Source organism: Ctenopharyngodon idella, chromosome 12, assembly GCF_019924925.1.
Source record: "Ctenopharyngodon idella isolate HZGC_01 chromosome 12, HZGC01, whole genome shotgun sequence".
Classification (NCBI taxonomy): domain Eukaryota; kingdom Metazoa; phylum Chordata; class Actinopteri; order Cypriniformes; family Xenocyprididae; genus Ctenopharyngodon; species Ctenopharyngodon idella.
The window spans coordinates 26227731-26253259 of NC_067231.1; the positions used below are offsets into that span (position 1 = coordinate 26227731).

The 25529-nt window shown below is 35.9% G+C and overlaps 1 protein-coding gene across 1 annotated transcript; it reads left to right on the forward strand.

The window, feature by feature from the left end:
• Positions 1 to 539: 539 nt before the first annotated feature.
• Positions 540 to 23581, forward strand: si:ch211-27e6.1 (serine/threonine-protein kinase H2). Its single transcript, XM_051915715.1, has 5 exons — positions 540 to 688; positions 8339 to 8626; positions 10304 to 10751; positions 10813 to 11064; positions 20455 to 23581. Exons 1-5 carry the CDS (start codon positions 540 to 542, stop codon positions 20770 to 20772), a joined length of 1455 nt encoding a protein of 484 aa, XP_051771675.1. The 3' UTR covers positions 20773 to 23581.
• The last annotated feature ends 1948 nt before the right edge of the window (positions 23582 to 25529 follow it).

Consider the following 25529-nt stretch of genomic DNA (forward strand, 5'->3'; position numbering starts at 1 on the left):
GGTTGAGCTTTTGTTTATGTTCACTGATCAATGCTTATATGTGAATAAAAGCCTAAATTCAATCTGTTCATCATATAAAATGATTGAGTCTCTTCAGAAAATTTGGACTAAACTGCTCGATTCATATGGATTTCTTTTACGATCTCTTTATTAACTTTTTGAAGCGTCAAAGTGGTAGCTGTGTAGACTGTCAATGGAGGGACAGAAATCTCTCAGATCTCATTAAAAATATCTTAATTTGTGTTCCGAAGATGAACAAAAGTCTTGTCTTACAGGTTTGGAACGACATGAGGGTGAGTAATTGATGACAGAATTTTAATTTCTGTGTGAACTATCCCTTTAAGCCTAAACCGGGTGATGGTCTGCCTGAGGCCAACACCAGCAGAAACCAATTAGCAGACATGTTCATTAATTGCACATTGGAGAGCTGCACATCTCCTTGGCTTCATAAAGCAAGGGACACAGGCGGTGCAATCCGTCACTTTAATCAAGTTTTTACCGACTGGTGCGATGTTCATGATTTGCTCAATCAAGGCGTCATGGGCTATTTGTCCGCTGACCTCTTCCAACCTCACCTCCCCCTGCTCCTCCAACAGACTGTCCGCAGGAAAATGAGCGTATTCATCAGGGTCTCCCGAGAGAAACAGGCCATTGCTGTGACGAAGGAGTCTCTGCTGCAGCAGACAGAGTCAGTGCCGGTCCCACTCCTCACGCTGATTAGTTTAGTTTTCACGCCGCAGGGACACATCCGAGCTCCTTATTGCAGAAGCAGCTCAGCAGGATGACCAGAAAAAACAGCCTCACCAGATCTTTGCAGAAAGAATCTACGCAAATGGATGCAAGGAACAGGAGAGTGGGTGGAATGAGTGATTGATTTCGTCCAGTTCTCAAAGACCTGAAAGGTAAATAAGTCCCTTTTTTCCCCACTGATGTCTAACGAACTACAGTGCCTGCAATCAATTCTTCAATTACAAGTCTTGCTAATATGCAAGACTCAGAGCACATCATAGTGTTCATTAAAAGCAAAAGGATGAATGGATATGTATTTACGACAGCACCTTGAGCCAAAATCCCCTTTTTAAAAGCCCTTTTGAGTCCATAAAATACAAACATAGAAGATGTCTTATCTGAAAAGTCATGTTTCTTCAGATATCAACATTTTAGTCTCTTTATACAACTTTTCAAAATTTTGGGGTTAGTGATGTTTTTTAGTAAATACTTTTATTCAGCAAGGATGCATTAAATGTTATAAAAGATTTCTATTTAAAATAAACTCTGTTCTTTTGAACTTTGAAAACAAATATATATTAAGCAGCACAACTGTTTTCAACATTTATAATAGTAAGAAATGCTTCTTGAGTAGCAAATCAGTATGATTTCTGAAGGATCATGTGACACTGAAGAATATGCTGAAAATTTGCATCACAGAAATAAATTACATTTTAAAATATATACAAATAGAAAATTGTTATTTTCAATTGTGATAATATTTCACAATATTACTGTTTTTAATGTATTTTTGATCAAATAAATGCAGCCTCTGTGAGTATAAGAGGCTTCTTTAAAAAACGTTAAAGGGGACCTATGTCCCTTTTACAAGATGTAATATAAGTCTGTGAAGTTTCAGCTCAAAATACCCCACAGATCATTTATTATAGCTTGTCAAATTTTGGGTGTGAGCCAAAACACGTCGTTTTTGAGTGTGTCCCTTTAAATGCAAATGAGCTGCTGCTCCTGGCCCCCTTTCCAGAAGAAGGCGGAGCTTTAACAGCTCGCGCTTCGGTTGCTCAACAACAACAAAGCTGGAGAATCTCATGCAGCCAAAATGAGGATTGTCAGTAACGGTGTTCAGCCTTACATTGTTCAAACCGGAGTCGGACACTGATGGAGAGACTCAGGAAGAAGTTACAACTTTTAGAATGAAACTGGACATTTCTGAACGGTTAGTGGATAAATTTATGTAGTTGCTGTGGAGTTGATTCAACTCATCGACTAGCATGTGCCGTCATGTTAATCTTTTGTGCAAATCCAGCGTTGAATTGACCCTCGTTTGTGAAGCAGTCCGGTGTAAAATGACGGCATGACAACAACACTCTACTACAACAGCTCTTCCTCTTCTCTAAAGCAGCCCAATATACTATTATTTAATATTATATAATATTAATTATATATTAATTATATAAATTACATATAATATATAGTTACTATTTTATAATATTATGTAAAATTTAGGGTTAGTGATGTCATTAACCCAGGAAGAAGCTCAGTGTAGTCCCTACCAGCCGTTTTCCATGAATCACGGTGAATTTCACAGCCATTCAACTGCTGTCTTTATGACTGTCAAGCTTTAAAAAACACCATAAATGTATTATAAAATGAGTTCATTCGGCTTTCATGCAAGTCTTCTGAAGCCATATGATAGCTTTGTGAAAGTTATAGACAAAATGTTTTAAGAGCTGAAGGTCTGTCACAATCATATTCAAATTTATTGTTGAATGGAAAACATTTATTGTATGTGAAGATTCTTCTGAATTCACAGTTTTGTCACGCAGAGAAAAATAACACCATAAAGATTTGGAACAACATAAGGGTGAGTAAATGACAACAGAATTTTCCTTTCGGATGAACTATCCCTCCTCCCGACAGCCTCATCATCTCACTACCAAGAATGTAAAATTTGGATTTTGGATTAAATAAAACTGGACTTGTTATTGGTAGTCGCAGAGAAATGTTCTATTACGTTTCATTACATTTCTACTCATAAGTACAGGAGTACTCCAGCAGCTGGGATCACATTTTGTGTCACTGCACTGGAGGAGTGTAAACTTTAATGGTGGAGGCAATAAACACACACACACACACACACACACAAAATGTGTAGTTTATTTGCAATGGCCGGAGTGCAATAATCAGTTCAATAGAGCACAACAGTCTGAGTGAGAGAGAGAGACATCTGAAGGGTGATTTAACTTTATTTTTGGTAAAATTCGGGTCCATGTGTTCGTGTGCCAGTAGTATTAAAGGTGCTGTAAGTGATTTTTGCTCATTTCCAGCATATACAGAATCTCTCCAAAACCCCGCCCTCCACAGACATGTCCATCAAACCGATATCAGCCAAACTGGGACATTCAAAATGATTGACAGAGAGCTTTTCTAATTGACTAAATCACATTAGCTATGTTCAGAATAGCAATACTAATATAGGCCTACTATTTGCATACTGTGCACAAAGAATGACCTGCAATATATTGCTAAAATGTGCTTATAGGCAAGGCACGTTTATTTATATACTGTAGCACATTACATACATACACAATGGTGCTTTACATAAAAAATCATTTGAAACTATAATAAAAATATAACAATTATTATAAAATAACCATAACCAAAAGAAAAAAAAATGAAAAGTAAAAATTGATTTTAAATGTTATAAAGACAAATAAGAATAAAAGAGAAGTATACATATATATATATATATATATATATATATATATATATATATATATATAAAATTTTAAAAATTTAAAAGCATAAGCTGAATTTAGAATGTCTTTTTTTTTTGACTCATTTGATAATTTTTTGTATTTTAACACAAAATGTAATAAAAAGTGCAAAATAGCTATTTTGTTATAGTTTATTTATTTATTATAATCTATTTTCAGAAAAAACACTATTTTCAGTTTTCAACCCAAGGGCTGGGTAAATATAGGACAAAACACATGTTTGGTTAATTTTACCCAGCAAATTGGGTTGTTTATTTAACCCAGCAATTGGTTGATTCATTTTACTATAATACTAGCTTCTTTTTTTCCCTTTTACTTCATACATGAATTAATGTTTACGGATTAACTTAAATCCTCTAAACCTTTTTAAATAATCCACACAACCACTGGTTTGCATGATAGGCTAGTTCCGTTATTTTAGATCATATTTCATAGTATAGCATATTTTATATTGTTTTTTAATACATATTGCCTACATTTAAGCTCGTTTAACAAATATTAGAAGTAAAAATTAAACATTTAAAAGAAATTCAAGAGTAATCGACCGACCAGTCTCTGTTGTCCTGTTTCCACCGTAACAGCGCTGGATCTCGTGCCGGAGATGGCTCGCGTTCGGCGGGGAAACTGATAACTTCAGACCGCCGCCTGCGTTTCACTCGTAGCCGAAAAATGCTGTGACTGACTCCATAACCTGTCCATAAATAATCAGTGTACAATTTTTAACATCTTAAGTATTTATATTCTGCATCTTTTAGAATAAAATTATAAAATTTTACGTAAGGCATCAGGCGTTTCCATCACGCTAAAATACCCACTACGTCGCGACACTCGTTTAGGTGACTCACATCGCGCCTCTGTATGTTGCTTTGCATAAAATTAAACGATATACAGAACAATAACGAATTTTTAGATAAAATAAAACGTAAACAAACCTGTATTTAACGGAGCTGCACTGCTCTGCTCTCACCTGAAGAGGTCGCAAAATGCCCGCGATAAATAACTCAACCCCTGAGTTATGTCATGTCTGACTCAGGATCTGGGTAACACAAAAACTACCCAAACACAGGAAAAATAACCCCCCCAAAAAATGACCCAAATGGCTCAACCCAGGACTTAGATAGAAAAAATAACCCAAAATTTTTTTTAGAGAGCATAATAATTGGATGCCACATCAGACATCAAAGCATTGTGACAACTAGGATACTACTGTTTAGCATTTATAATAAAAGCCTACTTCACTTACCATTTTTTCCACTTACCAAAAAGTAGTATGCAGTGTATAGCATGCAGTATACAGTAAATAATAAGCTTCCAGAAGTGTTATTTTTCAAGACGAAATTGTTTCAAAGTTGTTTCAGCTTGAGCATATCAGTGCAAAGGTACTAATTTAGCTCTGCTGCTCAGTCTCAAGTTAGCTCGACCACTTGCATTGATTAAAACAGGTTACCGACACCCACTCCCGCTCATTTCCTGTTTGTCAGTGATGAGTTCTTGTACGAGACAAAGGTTAGTAATTCAAGTTTCTCTTGCCAACTCCATCTGAACGATTATAAATGGGTTTGATTATTCACTTTGTCATGTGCGTCGACTGCATTTATCATGCTGCCTGATAAGTGACATCATAAGCAAAACACAACAAGCTCTTCATATGAGTGTAAATCTGCTCATAATTGCTGGGCTCCTCGGCATTGTGTCGTTTCCATGGCAATTAAGGTTTCAGATTAGGCAATGGATTAGGCTTGGATTATCTGGGGATTACGATGGATGATCGCAGCAGTCAAAACAAGTTAATTATGCTCTTCATCCATTTATTTCAATCAACTTTGATAAACATAGAAAACTCAATATTGCACTCTAGTGGAGGCATCGAAAATTACACTGAGACGATGATTTCTAACAACTTTATTTGTCATACTCATGTACTGAAGATGCATTCAGTATATTAATATTATTTTATAGTGTCAGCAACAAATATCAGATGTGTTTTCATCGTGTCTGATAAGGATCCAGACGGTTTGACTCAATGTGCACAGTATTAACAGTGGCCTCATTTCATGGAAAGATTGTTTTAAATGGGCTCAGTCTATTCAGCTTCATTTACGGCACACTTAAATGTGATGGAAAACGTCTTTGTGCTTTTTATGATTAATGCTTAGCTGTTAGCCAGATTATGCAGGTATATTACAGCAGGAGTCATGAACTCCAGAAATGAAAGTGAAGAAAAGAAATGACCAGTCCTTCACAATTTTTGCCTGAAACTTACAGAACTGTCATGTCTGAGTCTTTGTGTTTTATACAGCATGATTTACTGAGTTAAGATGTGATTTTTATTGAGATTTTATTGCTTGCTTGCTTGTTGCTCTTTCATAATAATAATTAATGGGACTTGATGAAATCTGTAATTACATTGCAATGTTTTAACTTTGTCTCTGATGCTTTTTTTAGGCTTAACTTTAATGAATTGGATTGGGAAGAATTTGGTGAGAAATGTTTCAGTTCATATTGAGATTTTTTACTTTTGAACAAAAATCAATAAAAACAAATATCCATTTTTTTTGACATATTAAAGAGATCTCTTTTGGGATTTTAACTTTCTACGAACATATAAGAAGTGTAAACTGAGAATTTTCCAGCCTTTGGCCTGACTGTCATTTATATTTTAATGATAATTGGAAAATAAAAATACCATTAAACTGAGTATGGGCTATAATGGGTGGATATTTGTCTATGATATATTGCTATGTTGCATTTATATTAATGTCACATTACCATATATTTCACTTCATATCTTAATACGCATACATAAAGGGTCCTGGGTCATTTTGAGTAAATGGTGCCTTTTTACTGACAATTAACTGGCTTCATTTACTGACAAAAAAAACAAAAAAACATGCTTCTGAACATGAAGTCACATGACTTTATATATATATATATATATATATATATATATATATATATAACTGACTTCAGAAACTTCACACTAGACTTCAAGCAGCTTGGATTCTGTGCCTCTCCAGTCTTCCTTCAGACTCGGGGACCATGATTTCAACATGAAATGCAAAATTTACTTTTATCTGAAAAGAGGACTTTCGACCACTGTTCACTGTCCAGTTCTTTTTCTCCTTAGCCCAGGTATGATGCTTCTGACGTTGTCTCTGGTTCAGAAGTGGCTTGGTAGTCCTTTTCCTGAAGATGTCTGAGTGTGGTGACTCTTGATGCGCTGACTCCGGCTTCATTCTACTCATTGTGAAGCTCTCCGAAGTGTTTGAATCGGCTTTACTTGACAGTATTCTCAAGCTTGCGGTCATCCCTGTTGCTTGTGCACCTTTGCCTACCCAATTTCTTCCTTCCAGTCAACTTTGCATTTAATATGCTTTGATATTTCACTCTGTAAACAGCCACCCCATTCAATAATGACCTTCTGTGACTTACTCTCTCTGTGGAGGGTGTCAATGATTGTCTCCTGGACCATTGCCAATTCAGCAGTCTTCCCCATTAGTGTGGTTTCAAAGAACAAGAGATACCCGGAATTTATACTGTAGGGATGGTCATTTAATGAAACTCAAATGTAAATATTCTAATATTTTGAGATACTGGATTTTGGACTTTCATTAGCTGTACGCTCTAATCAACAAATTAAAAAAAAAAAAACTTTTGAAATGTTTTACTTTACATGTAGGGAATCTAGAATATATGAAAGTTTCATTTTTTTAAATAAATTACAATAAAAAAATGAACTTTTTCATGATATTCTAATTATATGACCAGCACCTGTGTGTGTGTGTATATATAATATAATATAATATATATATATATATATATATATATATATATATATATATATATATATATATATATATATATATATATATTGTGTATACTGTGTGTGTGTGTATATATATATATATATATATATATATATATATATAATATATATATATACACACACAGTCAAACCAAAAATTATTCAGACATTTTTGATATTTTTGATATATTTTTACTAGTGGGTCCAGGACACTATAGTTCATTTATGTAAGTGAGGATAGTAAAATAAAGTAAACTGTGACATATTATACCCAAAAATTCTTCATACAGTGGACTACCAGTAAAATTGATAAAAATTTGGAACCAAAAATTATTCAGACACTTTGACCTGACCATGTTTTGCTTAAGTGTTATCTGACATAATTAAGATTAATGTTTTCTGACACAGTTTAACTCTGAGATCTTGTCAGATTTTATTACCATTTTTTAAACTATAGTGAATAATCTGTAATAATGAATGAAATTTACAATTGTGCCATGACATTTGCCCTTTTAATAATCATGGTTTCCTCTTTTTGGCATTTTTAAATTAGTGACAATACAAAATTATGCCCACACGGTTCAGAGGTAAGTTTCTTTTATTGATATCTCATTGATTTTATATGTCATTGATTCATGTTTACAATTTTTTAAAGATAAAACCCTGCTATATACACAGCTGTGTATCATTTTCAAACTTTACTGCATCAGGGTTTTAAATAATACAAGTATGTATGGTTTCATCCACGGGTGATCAAGCTGCCTATGTTACAGGGCAATGATAGTGTTGTTAAAAGGCCCCTGAAATAGCCGTGGATCAAACACCTATCACTCAGGTGTGAGTTGTTGCACCTGTGCTAAAAATGCACCAGTCGTGCGCAGGTGCACAACAGCTGCTGTTCCCTGCGCATGATCTTCCAAACCAGCCCCAAAGTCATGTGTCTAAAAGAGGGATCTGTGAAGCTTTATTCAGTTAGGCAAGTGCCAGTCCTTTAACACCATCTGGATGGATAATTTCCATATTTCTCACCCTGTAAGGTGTTTATAATGGGAAGTAGTTCTGGCAAAGTGTTACCTGAGCCCTCCAAAAATGGATGTTTTTCCCTTATCGACTCTGTTGTGAACTTCAAGAAACAAGAGAATAACGGGGAAAAGTGTAAAGAGAAACAACACGCTTGGCTTTGGAGGAGGAGAAGTGACAGAAGAGCTTCCCAAAAAGGAATACCAGAAGGAGTCAAAGAATTGGTTCATCTGGAGGAGAGGATGAAGAATCCTAATGCAAAGTTTCGTGCAAAGTTTGATCCACGCGTCACGGCGAGGTAATGTTGATGTGTTTACTTGGGCTGAGTTTAGAATAGCATACTACCATACTGCAAAAAATAGTACTCAGAATATGCACACTATGTGAATTTTCTCTATATTTCAGTTAAGTTGAGCCAAAATATTGTTTTATACACTACCATTCAAGAGTTTGGGATTGGGTTAACACTAATTGATGGAGTGTGCAGCTTTTCATTTCTTAAACAACCATAGGAAGACGTATCATGGCCATATTCCAGGATGACAATGTCAAAATTGTGAAAGAATGGTTGGGAGGGAGCATGAAAAATTGATGCATAAATGTTGTGATGTTATTTCTATCAAGAGGTGCATCAATTTTTGGTCAAGATCTTGTTTTGACAATGCAAGAGGTGAGCACTCTGTAAAGTCTCCTCCAGCACATCCCAAAATCTTTCAGTGAATTTAAGGTCTGGACTCAGAGGTGCCAATTCATGTCAAAATGAGTCTTCATGCTCCCTCCCAACCATTCTTTCACAATTTGAGCCTGATGAATCTTGACTGGAATATGGCCATGATACAAAACTATATTTAAAATGTAAAATAATCGGATGCCTCTCAGTGAATTGAACGTGGATGTAATGAGGTGATGATGATCATTTGACTAACTGCTGTTTGTCATTGTTACATACTACATTCTTGCTATTCTTAGATAAATAGTAGCCAGTATTCAATGCATACTCAGTGTGCAGTAAACAGGAAGCTAGTATTCCATTCTAACATAACCTTTATGAAAGATTCTTGATAATGCCATAAACTTTATTGCTTTAGACTGGATGACAGAATTAAGATATCAAACACGACATGTCGATTAGAGATCTCTGCTGTAATTAAATGCTTTATTATATTTATTAGTCCACCAGTGCCACTCTCAGCATTTAATATCAGCCTAAAAGTAATAATGAAATGTAATTTATGAAATAATGTGATGTAATTTAATTTGAGGCATCCAATTACAGCAGCACAATAGTCTCTCATAGCAGATGCTTCAGTATTCATCAGGGTTATTAAAGTTAACTAAAATCATTAAAAAAAAACATTTTCATTACTTGAAATAAAATAAAGATAATTAAATAAAATATGAAAAATCACTTATTTCATAATTGTATTACTTATAATTTTATCATTTCTTTTGTAACTTATTTCAGCTAGTTGCTAAGAAAACATTTCATTTCATTTAACTTGTAATAAAATAACTAAAACAAATAAAAATTAATAAAAACCATTTATACATACATTTAAAAAAAAATTAAGTAAAATGAAAATGGAAAATTTAAAAATAAAAGCTTAATTAAAAACATTAAAGAGAAGAGGACCTACTATTCTTTTTTATATTTTCAACTTTCTTTTATTGCGTAATGTTGCTGTTTGAGCATGGAAAAAGGTCTGCAAAGTTACAAAGTCACTCCAAAAGGAGTTATTCTCTATATCAGTGCGCACTGTTTCTAAACTTCCTGAAACGCCTTGATTGTAGTCTTAAGTTTTAAGTCCCAGACTGGGAAGGGAGGTGCTGCAACAATGTAAAATATGTGAAAAATAATGTGTTTTTTGAAAAGCATGAAAACCTATTCTAGCAGACCTCAAAAACAAAATGAACACAAAAAGAGCCTCTTAAGCAAAAACTAAAATGATACTAAAAGTGTTTATATCTGTTCTAGGTATGACATCAAGGCTCTGATTGGTTGCGGTAGCTTCAGCCGCGTGGTTCGTGCTGAGCACCGGCGCTCGCGCCAACCCTTCGCCATTAAACTTCTGGAGGTCAAAGGTCGTGAGGGTCACGAGGCCTGTCAGGCAGAGCTCGGTGTCCTGCGAAGGGTGAACCACAGCAATGTCATCCGCCTGGCTGAGGTGTTCGAAACGCCACATCGCGTCTATCTCGTTCTGGAGCTGGCCACTGGAGGAGAGCTCTTGGAGCGCATGGTCGCCCGAGGAACCTTCAGAGAACGGGACGCCACCAAGGCCTTAAAGATGGTGGCCAGCGGGCTGTGCTATCTCCATGCTCTGGGTGTCATCCACAGGGACCTCAAACCCGAAAACCTGCTGTACTACCACCCGGGACAGGACTCGCGCTTGATCATAACAGACTTTGGGCTCGCCTGTTGGGACATCAAGACGCCGGTCTCATTTCAAAGCAAGAATGTTTCAACCCTACGGCACAAATTGCGACTCGTCCTTTAGCACTGTAGACTTTGAGAAGAGCCATCAGGGTAAAGATTGGGCTGTGAGGACGCTCTGCGGCACACCGGAGTACCTGGCCCCTGAGATGCTGGCTCGGAGACCCTGTAGTAGCGCTGTGGATATGTGGGCGCTGGGCGTCATCACTTACATCGTGCTGAGCGGCTCACTGCCCTTCGACCAGAGCAGCCGACCGCGGCTCTTCAGGGCCATTCTCAGGGGCAGCTACAGTTTCCATGGTGATGTGAGTGTCACAATGCCTTTCCTTACTGTTATCTTAGAATTGGTTTGAGACAACAAATGCACACATTCAGTGGCCTAAGAAGAATTTGGACACATAAGACTAGGGGTGCACGATAGGATTTTTTCGGCCAATACCGATTTTAACAAACAACTATTTCTTAATCACAACATTAATTATTTTACCCAGAGAAAATGTTGGGTTTTGCAACAGACATTTTACATTATACTACATTACTCAGTGGCAGTGCCTTCATGCAGTTAATTAATAAACCATCGATTTGTTGTATCTGTCTTTTTTATGCTATAGCCAATATGCTGATGGTTTTAAATTGATCAAAAATTGCCCGAAAAAAATTGCCTGAAAAAAAATGGGTAACACTTTACTTAAACCTTTATTTATAATGTATTATAAAGATAATGTACATTTAATGCATTACAACTTGTAACCAAAGTTAAAATGCATTATAATATTTGCAGAAATTGGTTGTCTGTCATGTTTTAATGCTTTATACTTTCTAAAGGTGTAACAATGAGTAAATAAGTATTTTAATAATGTATTATAACTGTGGTTACAATTATTCATGAGACCGTACAATGCATAATAAGGTGCATTACAAGGCATAATTAATGCATTAAAAATACATTTAGAATAAATTATTTATATATATATATATATATATATATATATATATATATATATATATATATATATATATATATATATATATATATATATATATATATATATATAAAGGCTTTTAGTAAATTGTTACCAACAAATGTATCACAGTTTAAGAGACTTTTTCAGAAACAGAGAAAAAATCCTACTGACCCTAACATTTTGAACGACAGACAGTGTAAATTTTGTTTTAATGCCATAATGACATTTAATAATTTATTTATTTTTTTAACTGTGACTTAATTATCCAAATACTTTTTTGGCCTATGTTGTGATATATTTATATTTTCTTTGTATACTCTGTTCATGATCTTCATAATCAAAATGGAGCTTGTGATGACCTAACCAGACCACCAGCACTGAGACACCTGGAATGAACCAGAGCGATGAAACATTCAGCCGAGTGTAAAGTAAAGGGCAAAGAGAGTTTGTGTGTGTGGGAAGGTGAATCTGGTCACCTGTGTAAACAGCCACCAGCTACCTGACTGATGTGTCGCCCACCCACAGCACGTCAGCTTGCTTTGTCTCAAGGGTGTGAGTGTGTGTGTGCGCGTGTGTGTGTGTGAGGTGAGAGGTTGTAATCAGAGGGGAAGGAGAGGGGAGAGGAGCTTCACCACAGGGCTTTTATCACCTTTAAACTGCAAACAGACACACACATTTCTTTACCACTTTCAACCCCTAGAGCTGTGAAATTATAGGTGCAGTAGTACAACAATAATTGCTGTACTCTTGAAGAGAAAGAACATAAACTATGAGGCTCTTTATAATCCTGCTGCTCAGAGACAGTAATCAAGCACATGCAGGAATTATTATTGTTATTTTATTTTATTTATTTATTTATTTTGTTTGATATAGGACTCTGGGACTACTGAGACACAATATAACAGGTAGTTGTAGAGAAAGACAATATTAAGTGAGTTAATATCCACCATGTCATGCCTTTGCTATAAAGCCACAGTACTGCACCTGTGGTGCATCTTAATTGACTTTGCATTTAAAGTTGGACCATTTGACCCATTTGGTAAATTGCATGGGTATTTATTGTTTTAATACCTTTGTGTGTGTGTGTGTGTGTGGCTTTACCATGCATCCATAAGAAGTTGTCTTGCGTGCTTATATACAGCCCAATCACCTCTTTAATAAACATGTTTTAATTGCCAAATTTAATTTTGACATATTTTGTAGGACATAAAGTGCATCCTAAGAAAAAAAAAGAGATTAAAACTATTTTATTACTATTTTAAACATTACTATATAAAATAAAATGTTATGTTATTTAATTAACAAAAGTACTGACATACATTTGTGTTTTGTTTTGCTGTATAAATGCTAATTTTTTATTCAAATAAAAAATAGGTAAAGACTTTCAAATCACATGAGCCAATATTTTATTCACAATAGAACATAGATAACATAACAAATGTTTAAACTGAGAAATTGTACAATTTTATGCACAGAATGAGCTAATTTCAAATTTGATGCCTGCTACAGGTCTCAAAATAGTTGGGACAGGGGCATGTTTGCCATGGTGTAGCATCTCCTCTTCTTTTCAAAACAGTGTGAAGACGTCTGGGCATCGAGGTTATGCGTTTCTGGAGTTTGGTGTTGGAATTTGGTCCCATTCTTGCCTGATATAGGTTTCCAGCTGCTGAAGAGTTCGTGGTCGTCTTTGACGTATTTTTTGTTTAATAATGCGCCAAATGTTCGCTATAGGTGAAAGATCTGGACTGCAGGCAGGCCAATTCAGCACCCGGACTCTTCTATGACAAAGCCATGCTGTTGTAATAGCTGCAGTATGTGGTTTTGCATTGTCCTGCTGAAATACACAAGGCCTTCCCTGAAATAGACGTCGTGTGGAGGGGAGCATATGTTGCTCTAAAACCTTTATATACCTTTCAGCATTCATAGTGCCTTCCAAAACATGCAAGCTGCCCATACCATATGCACTTATGCACCCCCATACCATCAGAGATGCTGGCTTTTGAACTGAACACTGATGACATGCTGGAAGGTCTCCCTCCTCTTTAGCCCGGAGGACACGGCGTCCACGATTTCCAACAAGAATGTCAAATTTGGACTCGTCTGACAATAGAACACTTTTCCACTTTGAAACACCTTGGCCCACAGGACACGACGGCGCTTCTGGACCATGTTCACATATGGCTTCCTTTTTGCATGATAGAGCTTTAGTTGGCATCTGCAGATGGCACGGCGGATTGTGTTTACCGACAGTGGTTTCTGGAAGTATTCCAGGGCCCATTTAGTAATGTCATTGACACAATCATGCCGATGAGTGATGCAGTGTCGTCTGAGGGCCCGAAGACCATGGGCATCCAATAAAGGTCTTCAGCCTTGTCCCTTACGCACAGAGATTTCTCTAGTTTCTCTGAATCTTTTGATGACGTTATGCACTGTAGATGATGAGATTTGCAAAGCCTTTGCAATTTGACATTGAGGAACATTATTTTCCACAATCTTTTTACGCACTCTTTCACAGATTGGAGAGCCTCTGCCCATCTTTACTTCTGAGAGACTCTGCCTCTCTAAGACATCCCTTTTATAGCTAATCATGTTGCAGACCTGATATCAATTAACTTAATTAGTTGCTAGATGTTCTCCCAGCTGAATCTTTTCAAATCTTTTTCAGCTATTTGTTGCCCCCGTGCCAACTTTTTTGAGACCTGTAGCAGGCATCAAATTTGAAATGAGCTCATTCAGTGGATAAAAGTGTAAAATTTCCCAGTTTAAACATTTGTTATGTTATCTATGTTCTATTGTGAATAAAATATTGGCTCATGTGATTTGAAAGTCTTTTAGTTTTCATTTTATTCAAATTTAAAAAACGTCCCAACATTTCCAGAATTCGGGTTGTAGTTACTTTAGTAATAATTATAAATTATGAATAATTACATGCAATTAACCCTTAACCATACTCTAAACCTATAGTAAATACATGTAATTAATTAATATTACTCAGTACTTAAATGTATAATTACACAACAAGGACACCTTAAAATATTAATGTATTTCTTTTCAAAAATATATGAAAACGGCATGAATATTGAAAAAGAATAAAGAACTTAGTTCATGCAGTTTTGTTATTGATTTCTGATTTATTCATGTTTCCATGTATTTTTCATTTGCATTCTATTTTTAAACCCCTCGGCTACTTCTGTTTCCTGTATATTAATGTTAAAGTTAATCAAAACATCTCGCTGTGGCGACACACTGTGCACTGAACACACCTGATCATTTCACTCAAATGTGTTTCATCTCTCTCATTTAATACTACACAGATGATACTCACACACTTATTAAAGACTCTGGAGAACGCAACACAACAAAGTTTAAAAACAACTTATAATAAGGACTGAACCTTTTTTTTTCATTAAAGCCTAATTTCAGAATTCATTTTTTATTTGCGCCTCACTGTGAATTCAAATGCTGTGCCATGGTGTGTGATTAGAAACTAGTCGGCCATCCTTTATAGGTTAAGCACATGCACACACGCAGCGCACAGACCCATGTTTCTGCGCAGATATATATTTAACCACATGAATACACAATCACTCTGCAGGACAGAATGATAGATTGAACCGCAGAACACCAGAGGTAGTTGTTCGGCTCTCACTGTGTTTTATTGATGTCAGATTTCTCTCTTTTCCTTGATGAAATTGCTGGATTCTTTACTTCAGTTGACACAGACCACAGCAAGACTAATGTACTTTAATGTTTTCTTGTAAAACTCACACACACTTTATTTTTTGAATGTATTTCGTGTGTGTTTGAATGAAACTTGCTTTTTAAAATCCCTTCGTCAGCAGCAGACTTGCAGTTGTCAATTTCATGGCTGATTAATTGTCATTACTGTGTGTGTGTGTGTGTGTGTGTGTGTGTGTGTGTAGTAAAATGTTTTGGTGACAAAATGTCCCAAGTATAGTAATACCAGTAATTTTGTACCTAGTGTGGACTTTTTTTGGTCGAAAGCAGCTAATAAGTCATGCTAAATGATGTTTTTTGAAAATGTAAAAATGCAAGTTTTCTGTGATGGGTAGGTTTAGGTGTAGGTTTATGGTTAGGGTATAGAATATACAGTTTGTACAGTATAAAAATCATTGTGTCTTTGTAAATTCCACATAAAACATGGAAATCCAATGCGTGTGTGTGAGATCGAGTGATGACGAGAGAGGTTATGTTCAGAATGGAATACTAGCTTTACTTGCTGTGCGACAGTTTAGTATGCATACGCAACATTGTCATGTGACCTCATCAGGTTGCATATTTACTTCAGCATCTTCGTGGCCACATTACCACTTCGTGTGTGCATTATTTTCTAATAATTCAACGGTCCAGACTCTGAGTCAATTATTCCGCTTAAACACCTCAAGACACTGTTTAGATGTTGTATTTCAAGACATTTTTCAGGTTTTTGTCCTTAAAACACTCTTCTGTGTGGGATTAATTTCTTGTGCATCTCATCCCAAGTCTCCGTTCGTTGCTAGTTCCAAAACGTCATTTCAGAACTAGTAACAGAGGCCCCGTTTTCGTTTTAAAACACACAAGTTTTGCTATGGTTACGCCTGTCGTTTACACTACGCCAGCTTTTTCGAACCTCAAAAACGGAGACTTTTCGAAAACGCTGCAGAGCCCGTTTTAGTTTGAAAACGCCAGGGTTGCGTTTCAGTGTAAACATACCAAAACAGAGACTTTTGAAAACGATGGCGTTGCTGCCCACATTCGCTCTGCATATCCTTGACAACCGTGTAAACAATAACATAGAAACTGAACTGCAATCTTTGCTGGCTTTGTCATTTTTAGCAGCCATTGTGCAGTTAAACTCTGCATTTTTTTTTATACTGCAGCTACCTACATGCGCAAGAGGCAACTGTTTACACTTCTACGCGCATGTCCAGTGTGCATTAACGGTCGTGACATGCGTTTTCGGTCGTGTAGTGTACACAGCAAAATCTCCAGAGTTAACTCTGCTTAGAGTACATATGGTCCCTCTCTAAATAGTGTTAAAATAACACTGAAACAGAGTTAGTTAATGAGATAATTAAGCAATTAATTAAGTAATGATTGCGCATTAGTGATGAACACCTGCTGCTAACAAGCAGAATCACTGAAGAAAAGAGAAACACAAGAACTACAACTGACTTCAGTCGCAGCCATATTAATTGCTTAATTATCTCATTAACTTTAACTCTGGTTCAGTGTTACTTTAACACTATTTAGAGAGGGACCATATGTACTCTGAGCAGAGTTGATTTAACTCTGGTGATTTTACTGTGTAGATGGAGATTGTTTCTGAAACGCCAGTGTAGACGAAGATTGTTTTCATTTTAAAATGCCGTTTTAAAACGAAAACACACTAGTGTAAACGGGGCCTGAAATGCAACCCCGGTGTTTTCAAACTAAAACGGGATCTGCAGCGTTTTCGAAAGTCTCAGTTTTCGAGGTTCGAAAATGCCGGCATAGTGTAAACGACAAAACTTATGCGTTTTAAAACTAAAACGCACTAGTGTAAACACGGCCTAATACAGAGAGAGAGAGAGAATAAGAATATGTGAATTAACCTACCCGAGTCTGTGCATCTCTCACAGCAGCAGTGTCTCTAATAGCGAAACTATAAGTTTATCTACCTCAAGAACTGCACAGTTTTACCTCGCTGGTGAGAAATGTCATGTAGCTTTTAAATTATTTTACTCATTAATTCATCAGAGCAGTGCGGACAACACGTTTCTGTGCGAGTGTGTGTCCGTACTATACAGTACGTTTGAAAGAGAGAGCGGGAAAATGTATGCAAAATGTATTTTGTGGCAAAAACCATGTTAATTAGACGTTTTTATCCTATTGTTTACTATATTTATTTGCTTGGTCGGTGTCTATGTGGGTTTTGTTTCTTTTGCAGTTGTAGGCTGCAGGACCTATTGAAATAACTGAAATCATTTGGTGAAGTGATATGGAACTACAGTGCGATCAAAACCTGTCTAGAACTACTTCAGCCGTGCGTTTCTGAACGTTCATCAACCGATCAGATTGAAAAATGTCTGTACTTTTTGCAGTCCATGCAAATAATGAGGAAGGGGAAAAGCTGTTAAAATCACAACTGATATTAATTCTACAGTAATTTTGTTTTATTTTGACTGTTTTATCACATTTCAGCATGGCTTTTTAAAATTAATTCATTAGTTTTTTGTAATTATTATTTTTATTTATTATTAATGTTTAACAATTAAATGTATATAATTATTCAATTTGAAGAAAAAAATATTCTAAACTGTATTAATATTAATTATTTAAGAATGAACCATTTTTCCACCAGATAATTTTGTGTAGCTTATCCAATCAGAATTTAGAGTCAGAATCATCTTTTATGAACTCTTTTTGATTCACACAGTGCTCAATCCCTTAATCTTGCTTGCTTTTCTTGTTTTTCTTCCTGCTATACCATGAAACACATTTCTCAGATACCAGAGATGGTTATTAACCCCTTCAAATTAGCGGCGAGTCACAGATCTATTCAAAACCGTTGACATTTACTGACTAATGTCTTCACATTCAGACGGTGACGAGGCGAAAATGCCATGTTGTATATCTAATGCAGCTTAAGAGGCAGAAGCGTCGGTAGCACAGGTCACCGGTGGTCAGACGGCGACGGTCCGGCCTCCATTCAGGCAGAATCCGTGTCTGTGTACTCAGTGACATTTACAGCCGTAGCTGTGCTGTGATCGGTAATGAGTTGATGCTGTTCTAAACACAGACTGAATGCAAAACCAGCAATGAATGGAAAGAATGGTTGGTTTTTATGCAGGAAAAGTGTGGGCAGGAGAATTTGCTGGACTTTTGAGTTACAAAGCTGAGTTACTGATTCAGAGATCGATATAAGGATTCTGATAAAGATTTTTTCATTACTTGGGGACTTTTCAAGGCTATTGAATCACACCAGACAATTGGTGTTAAACTAAAAATGTCCTTTTTAATTAATTTTTTTGTTGTATGAGGAATAAAATGTTCCTAGATGTTTTCAGACAAAAGATGTGCTACGAAAACATACTGTTACTTTCACAACTTAAAACTTTCTTGGCTAGGTTTGTTTGTTTCTTTATATTATACATATCCACTATATATAGCGGATATAAAAATTCTGCACACCCCTGTTTTGATGATGTAAAAAAAAAAAGAAACAAAAATAATAGTATTATTTTAGTTAGGTTATTTCAGTGGCATTACATAGGTTGTCATTTTTGCATTAAAGGTGCAAAAGTTCTGATATTCTTTATGTTTGTTTAATTTTTTACATCATAAAATGCTGTTTTAACAGGGGTGTTTTATATGCATTGTATTTGTTTTTAAATAATTCATTTTATTTTTATTTTTTTGTTTTTATTTATTTCATTTGATTTATTTTATTGACCTTAAGCATTTATTGTATTGCACATTTCAATGTGGATTATTTTTTTATTTTATTTTATTATTTTATTTTGAACATGCAGCATCATTTTGTTGATGACCACATCAACATATGACCGTCCACATTCACAAATCTCAGCAACTCGGCCTGAACTTTTTTTTTTTTTTTTTTTTTAATGAAAGAATCCTTGATTAAAGGTGCAATATGTAAGATTTTTGCAGTAACATATCCAAAAACCACTAGGCCAGTGTTCTATATTTTGTTCACTTGAGTACTTACAATATCCCAAATGTTTCCAACTATTTGTAAATCATGAGAAAATTGCAATTTTAACCAAGGCTCCGGGACGTGTGAGGAGTCGCCTGTCAAAGGCGTCATACCCGCGTTACCCTCGGTTTCCGGTTTTATTTTGTAGAAACCATGGAAACACCAAAGACGCTTTAATATGTTACATGTTTTAATAGACAAGGGAACAAATGTTTGGTTACGTTTATAGACAGAAAAGTAATTGTTGTTATATAGCTCAACACGTTTAGTCTTATTGTTTAAATCAAATTTTCTTGATTTTTTTTTTGTGAGTACCATGATTCACCATGCCTCAGAGTAAAACACTATTTTGTGAAGTAGCTAACATAGCATAATCAGATGCAGCTTTATTTTTAGTAACAGTAATACAGAATTTTCTCCATCATACAATACGTTTTAAAATTAATTGCATGCCATTTATCAACACAAGCCATCCAGCATTTAATTTGATATTCTAAAATCAATCTATCTCACTGCAGTGTGCAACAAGTGTCTCACAGCAGCCGCCGAGCGAACGCACAGAGTAACGTTATAATATCATTTTCAACACTCTCAAATGTATCTGATATGATAAACAGAGCTGTGTTACCTCATACTCATGACCGGAAAAGTGGAAGCAGCGCCGGCGACTGTGGCATAATAAAAGTTTCGCTGGTAGTGAGGCGTGTGTTGTGCAATCGCTCCAGCGGCCTCGTTCAGCTTCCACAACACTCGGTCCTGCTCTGCTTTATACTACAGTAACGTTTATAATTGCATCCATGAACATGATTTCTTCCTGAGTCCTGTCTCGATTATTTCCATCGGCTGTGATGTGAAGACCACATGTCCCAAGATTCCGCACTCAAACTTGGCGCCATCAAGCTACGCATTTGTTTTGAATAGGCCTCTAGCGACCTCTAGCGGACATAAATCTTACATATTGCACCTTTAACATTATGTATGGACTTTTATTATACTGACAAACTCTTTCTCTCTCAATCTCTCTCTTTCAGCCATGGAAATCAGTATCTACATTGGCCAAAAGCTTCATCGATGGCCTTCTGACCCTTGAGCCTGAGCATCGAATGACCGCTGAGGAAGCTCTTAAGCATCCGTGGCTGGTCAGCATGGCAGCCTGTTCATCTAACAAGAACCTTCACCGCTCCATTTCCCGAAACCTCCAGCGGCGGGCTTCACGGGCCTCTTCTCGCTGCCCCAGCTCGGGCTCTACTCCTGGGTCACGGATCTCGATGAGGTCTGGGTCACGGCCAGTTTCAGGGCCACGGTTAGGGGTCAGCAACAAATCACAGTGCCTGAAGATCGCTACTTAAAGGGGACACATCATGAAAATCTGACTTTTCCCATGTTTAAGTGCTATAATCGGGTCCCCGGTGCATCTACCAACCCAGAAAATGTGAAAAAGGACAACCCAGTAACTTTGTTTTGGCAAGCCTTTCTTTGCAAGCATGTGAAAAAACGAGCAAAAACTTGTGATGTAGGAAGGGGATCTTATTATAATATTATCGTCCCTTTATCTGCACGTTTCCACCCACGGTGCCGCCATTTTGTTTTCGCAAGTGAAAACGGTGTACCAGTTCTAACTCCATGGCAAAATTTTGAGCAAAGCATGCTAACTGTTCTGTCGTTGGCTGCACAGACGAGCTCAGAACACTATTAGAGTCTCGTTAGCATGAACAGCCTGCAAGATGACCCTGGCAAGCTCGATTGCTAAAAAAGGAGCGTTTCTGTCCAAGCAAAAAGATTAGACCATACATAGCATTTGATAGCAATCATAACCGTTAGTCTGGTGTATGGCTCTGTTTGGCAAACAGGTACTCTATGTAATAGTGGGCGCCCATACGGGTTTTGCACAAAAGATTAACATGATGTCACATTCGAGTCGATGAGTTGAATCAACTCCACAGCAACTACATAAATTTATCCACTAACCATTCAGAAACGTCCGGTTTCATTCTAAAAGTTGTAACTTCTTCCTGAGTCTCTCCATCAGTGTCCGACTCTGGTTTGAACAATGTTGAACAAAGGCTGAACACCGTTACTGACAATCAACATTTTGGCTCCAGCTTTGCTGTTGTTGTTGAGCAACCGAAGTGCGAGCTGTTAAAGCTCCGCCCTCTTCTGTATAGGGGGCTGGGAGCAGCAGCTCATTTGCATTTAAAGGGACACGCACAAAAACAGCGTGTTTTTGCTCACACCCAAATAGGGGCAAATTTGACAAGTTATAATAAATGATCTGTGGGGTATTTTGAGCTGAAGCTTCACAGACACATTCTGGGGTAACCAGAGGCATTATAGGTCCCCTTTAAAGGGTCGAGGTTTGGCTGGTTACCATGGACCAAGTGTTTTTTTTGTTGTTGGTGTTGTTGTTGTTGGTGGTGTTGTTTTTCCACTACAAGATTTCTAGGTGAGAGGCCCAATACTCATTCCCCATGTGAAAGAGAACAAAACAGCCTGTTTAATTCTGAACATTATAAGTGGACCTCAAGGAACAAAATTAAAGGATGAAAAGTGAATATGATTCCTTAAAACTTGTAGATAAACTTTAATGTAGAAATACAGACCTTGTTTTTTGAAAGGTAAATCATGTATCCATCCATACTAATATATTTATGATGCATTTGTGCTAATAGTATTCATGTTTTTCAAGATCTTCAGCATATTTGTGATCTCCTATTCATGTTGAACAGCAAAGGAGTTTAAAGTCCCCTCTATAAAAAGAAAACCACAGATCAGCACCTCTGCTCGCTTCTGACACATTCATTCCTTCATTAATCAGATGAGGATGAACTGATTATATAAACTCACCATTCTATTTTAAAATGTACATTTTTCACCCCTGAAGGACCATGCACCAGACTAAAATGCAAATGGAAAGGGAGTGTAACCTCTAATGGTCAGATCTGCAGATTTTCTGCCCTGCTTTTCTTCATATTACTGTTTTTACTTGGTGAAGAGCCCCTCTAGATTGATTGTGTGAAGAAATTAAGACTTTTATTCAGCAAGGATGCATTAAATTTATCAAAAGTGGCAGTAAAGAGGTTACTCTTTCTCTGTAACTCGACTTGCATAAGGCGGTTTACCAGAAGCTAGTTATTATAGTTTATAAAGTTTTAAATATGGATATTTTGCTTACAAAAACCCATCGCTTCACTTCAGAAGGCCTTTATTAACCCCCTGGAGCCATGTGGATTACTTTTATGATGGATGAATGCACTTTTTGGGGCTTCAAAATCTCACGCCCCCTTTACTACCATTATAAAGCTTGGAAGAGCCAGGATATTTTTTAATATAACTCCAATTGTGTTCGTCTGAAAGAAGATAGTCATATACACCTAGAATGGCTTGAGGGTGGGTAAATCATGGGATAATTCTCATATTTGTGAACTACTGCTTTAAGTCATGCTAAAAACAAGACAAGCATATAGGCTGCTGACATTTTGACTTGATCTTTTGACATATTTTTCCTTGCCACATCACTGATGTGATTGTTTTCTGTGAAACTCTGGTAATATTAAACATCCTTTTTCAGAGCTATGACGTAGCTTTATGGTGTGGTAAGGTAATGCCCTTGTGGAGAAAAAGAAAAAAATAGGTAGTGAGTGCCCTCTGTTGGACAATTATTCAGTTGCATTGATTTTTTGTTTGTTTTTTACATAAGTTTTTACATTACATAAGTAGGAAAATTATCTAGTGTTATGTTTCTTCATACGAATTTATGCATCATATGTGGTAAAATGCTGTTAGGGCCACAATTCTCTTATGCTTATTATATACTGAGAAGCAATAGATACATTTTAATTTAGATGTAATCATCATTACTTTTGTTTTCTTCTACCCATTAAATGTGGATTTTAATTAATTTTGGGTCTGTTTTCTTTTGGTCTGGTGGGAAATATTTAAACATCTTCAATATACAGCTTCATGTAAAGCTGTTTTGTGCAGTGGGCCGTTCTGCTCTCAGCTCAATATCTGTTAATGACGTATGTGATGACTTTACTGAAAAATCCTCAACATGAAACAGAATTAGCTATAAAATAACCATGAAGACCTTGGCTGCTTCTGAGTTCTTTAGTATGGATGAACGTAGGAATTCAGTCTGTTAAGAATTATGTTGTAAAATTTAACCATAGGGAAAAATGTTCTTGGTACCTAAAAGAACTGCTTGACGGTTTTCTGACATTTTTATTTGGCTCCTATCATCTAGTTAACTAATACTAGAATAACCCTGATAGGAGCCCTGATAAATTACTGTATTTTAATTATTTTTCCCTTGAAAAAGTAAAGTAAGGGATTACTCTTAATTTTTCTGTAATTTAATTACAGTTACTTCTGATGTAATTGCATTAAAAACTGTATTGACTATTGAACAATTCTATATAAAACAACAGTGGATTTAACATTTATCAAAATTTTACGTGTTAAAATGTATGTTTTTAATGTAACATTCTTGCTTTAAATACTTGAACTAGAATTCAAGAATAATGTAATTATTGTTACATTATTAAATAATGTAATATGTAATTATTATGTAATTTTATATTATTTATTTGAAAGAATTAAAAGCAGTTTCATGTTTATCCTTGTATTATTCATCTGGTTGAGGTTTATTTGGAATTTAGAAAGTAATAATGCAATCCTTTTTAGATAAAGTAAATATTACAGTAATCTAATTATACTGTTGAAGATGTAATTAGGAGCTAGAAATTATTATTTATTTTTTTAAATTTGAAATAAAACAATGTGTATGTATGTATAATGTGTGTGTGTGTGTGTGTGTGTATATATTTTTCATCTAGTTTAACTTGATGTAATAAAATACTGTAACTAAATCTGAAATCAAAATTAAAACCTATATAGACATTTTAAAAATTCATTAATAATAATAACATAAATGTCCAAAAAAATACACAACAGAATTAATAAAAAATTAACTACAATTAAAATAAAAACTAATTAAAACTATAATAGTAACTCAGTGACACTAAAATAACACTGGCTTCTAAGGCTTTATGGGATATAATCTCACCATATGGTGTATCTCATTGGAGTATTTTTTTGCCATTATTTATGTATTTATTATATATATATATTTTTTTTTCTGTTAGAACACAATGTTGTGTCACGACCCTCCAGTTGAGGGTGCCTATAAAAGATTGAAGGTCAAAGGTCGCTTATGAATGAACCAAATGAATTTCTTATGTTGAATTAGATAAACAGCATCTGCTAAATGAATAACTGTAAAGGTCAAGTTAAATGTAAATGTAGATTAGTGAAGTTACAATTCTGCTCTTTGACCTTCATTTCCCGTGTTACTTCCACTCACCATATGGCGGCTCCCACAGATAGTTAGTGCATGAGTTGTATAAACTACTTTAATGGACAGTGCTTGTGCCAGAACTCTATGAACAGTGAGTAAATAATGACAGAATGTTTATTTCTGGCAAACTGTTTCCTTACACTGTGAATTAAAATGAACATGACATTCATGCAACCAACCAAATCCAATTATTTTTATGTGTGGACGTCTGCAGGATGAATCTCATGAGGAAGTGGAGACAATGTGCATGTCTATCATTGACCACGAGAGGGCGTAAAGAGATCAATGTCTTCCAGTCATGTGACCGGTGCTATTCTGCATCACAACAAGGAGTGCACTGACTAGAGTTCATATAAGGATAGATCTGGTGACAATTAATGCTAAACTAAAGTTTATTTATGCATAAAAGCTTTTGATACCTCATGGTCAAAGAATCTTGGTAAGTGTAATATTTTGCATGAACATAACATTTGCCTTTTCCAGTATTGTAGATTGCAGTACAAGTACAGAGAATAAAAAAAAAACATTTAAAAAAGAAAAACAAGGAAGAGATGAGCACAGAGAAGACAGGTTGTTTAGGAGGGAGGTAAAGCTCATTTCCCCAAACGAATGTGTTACATAACACAGAAACAACTCTCACTGTATATGTGAGAGTCACACAAACATGGGCTCTGGAACAACACTGCTGTACTGTCAACATGCACATATTGGATTGTAAAAGCAGTTGGAATAGTTTTTTTTTGGAATAAC

Coding starts and splice junctions, on each gene's coding strand:
- si:ch211-27e6.1 (XM_051915715.1), top strand. CDS start 540: ATGGGCTATTTGTCCGCTGACCTCTTCCAACCTCACCTCCCCCTGCTC. Junction 8,627..10,303: donor GATCCACGCGTCACGGCGAG/GTAATGTTGATG, acceptor TATCTGTTCTAG/GTATGACATCAAGGCTCTGA. Junction 11,065..20,454: donor GCTACAGTTTCCATGGTGAT/GTGAGTGTCACA, acceptor TCTCTCTTTCAG/CCATGGAAATCAGTATCTAC.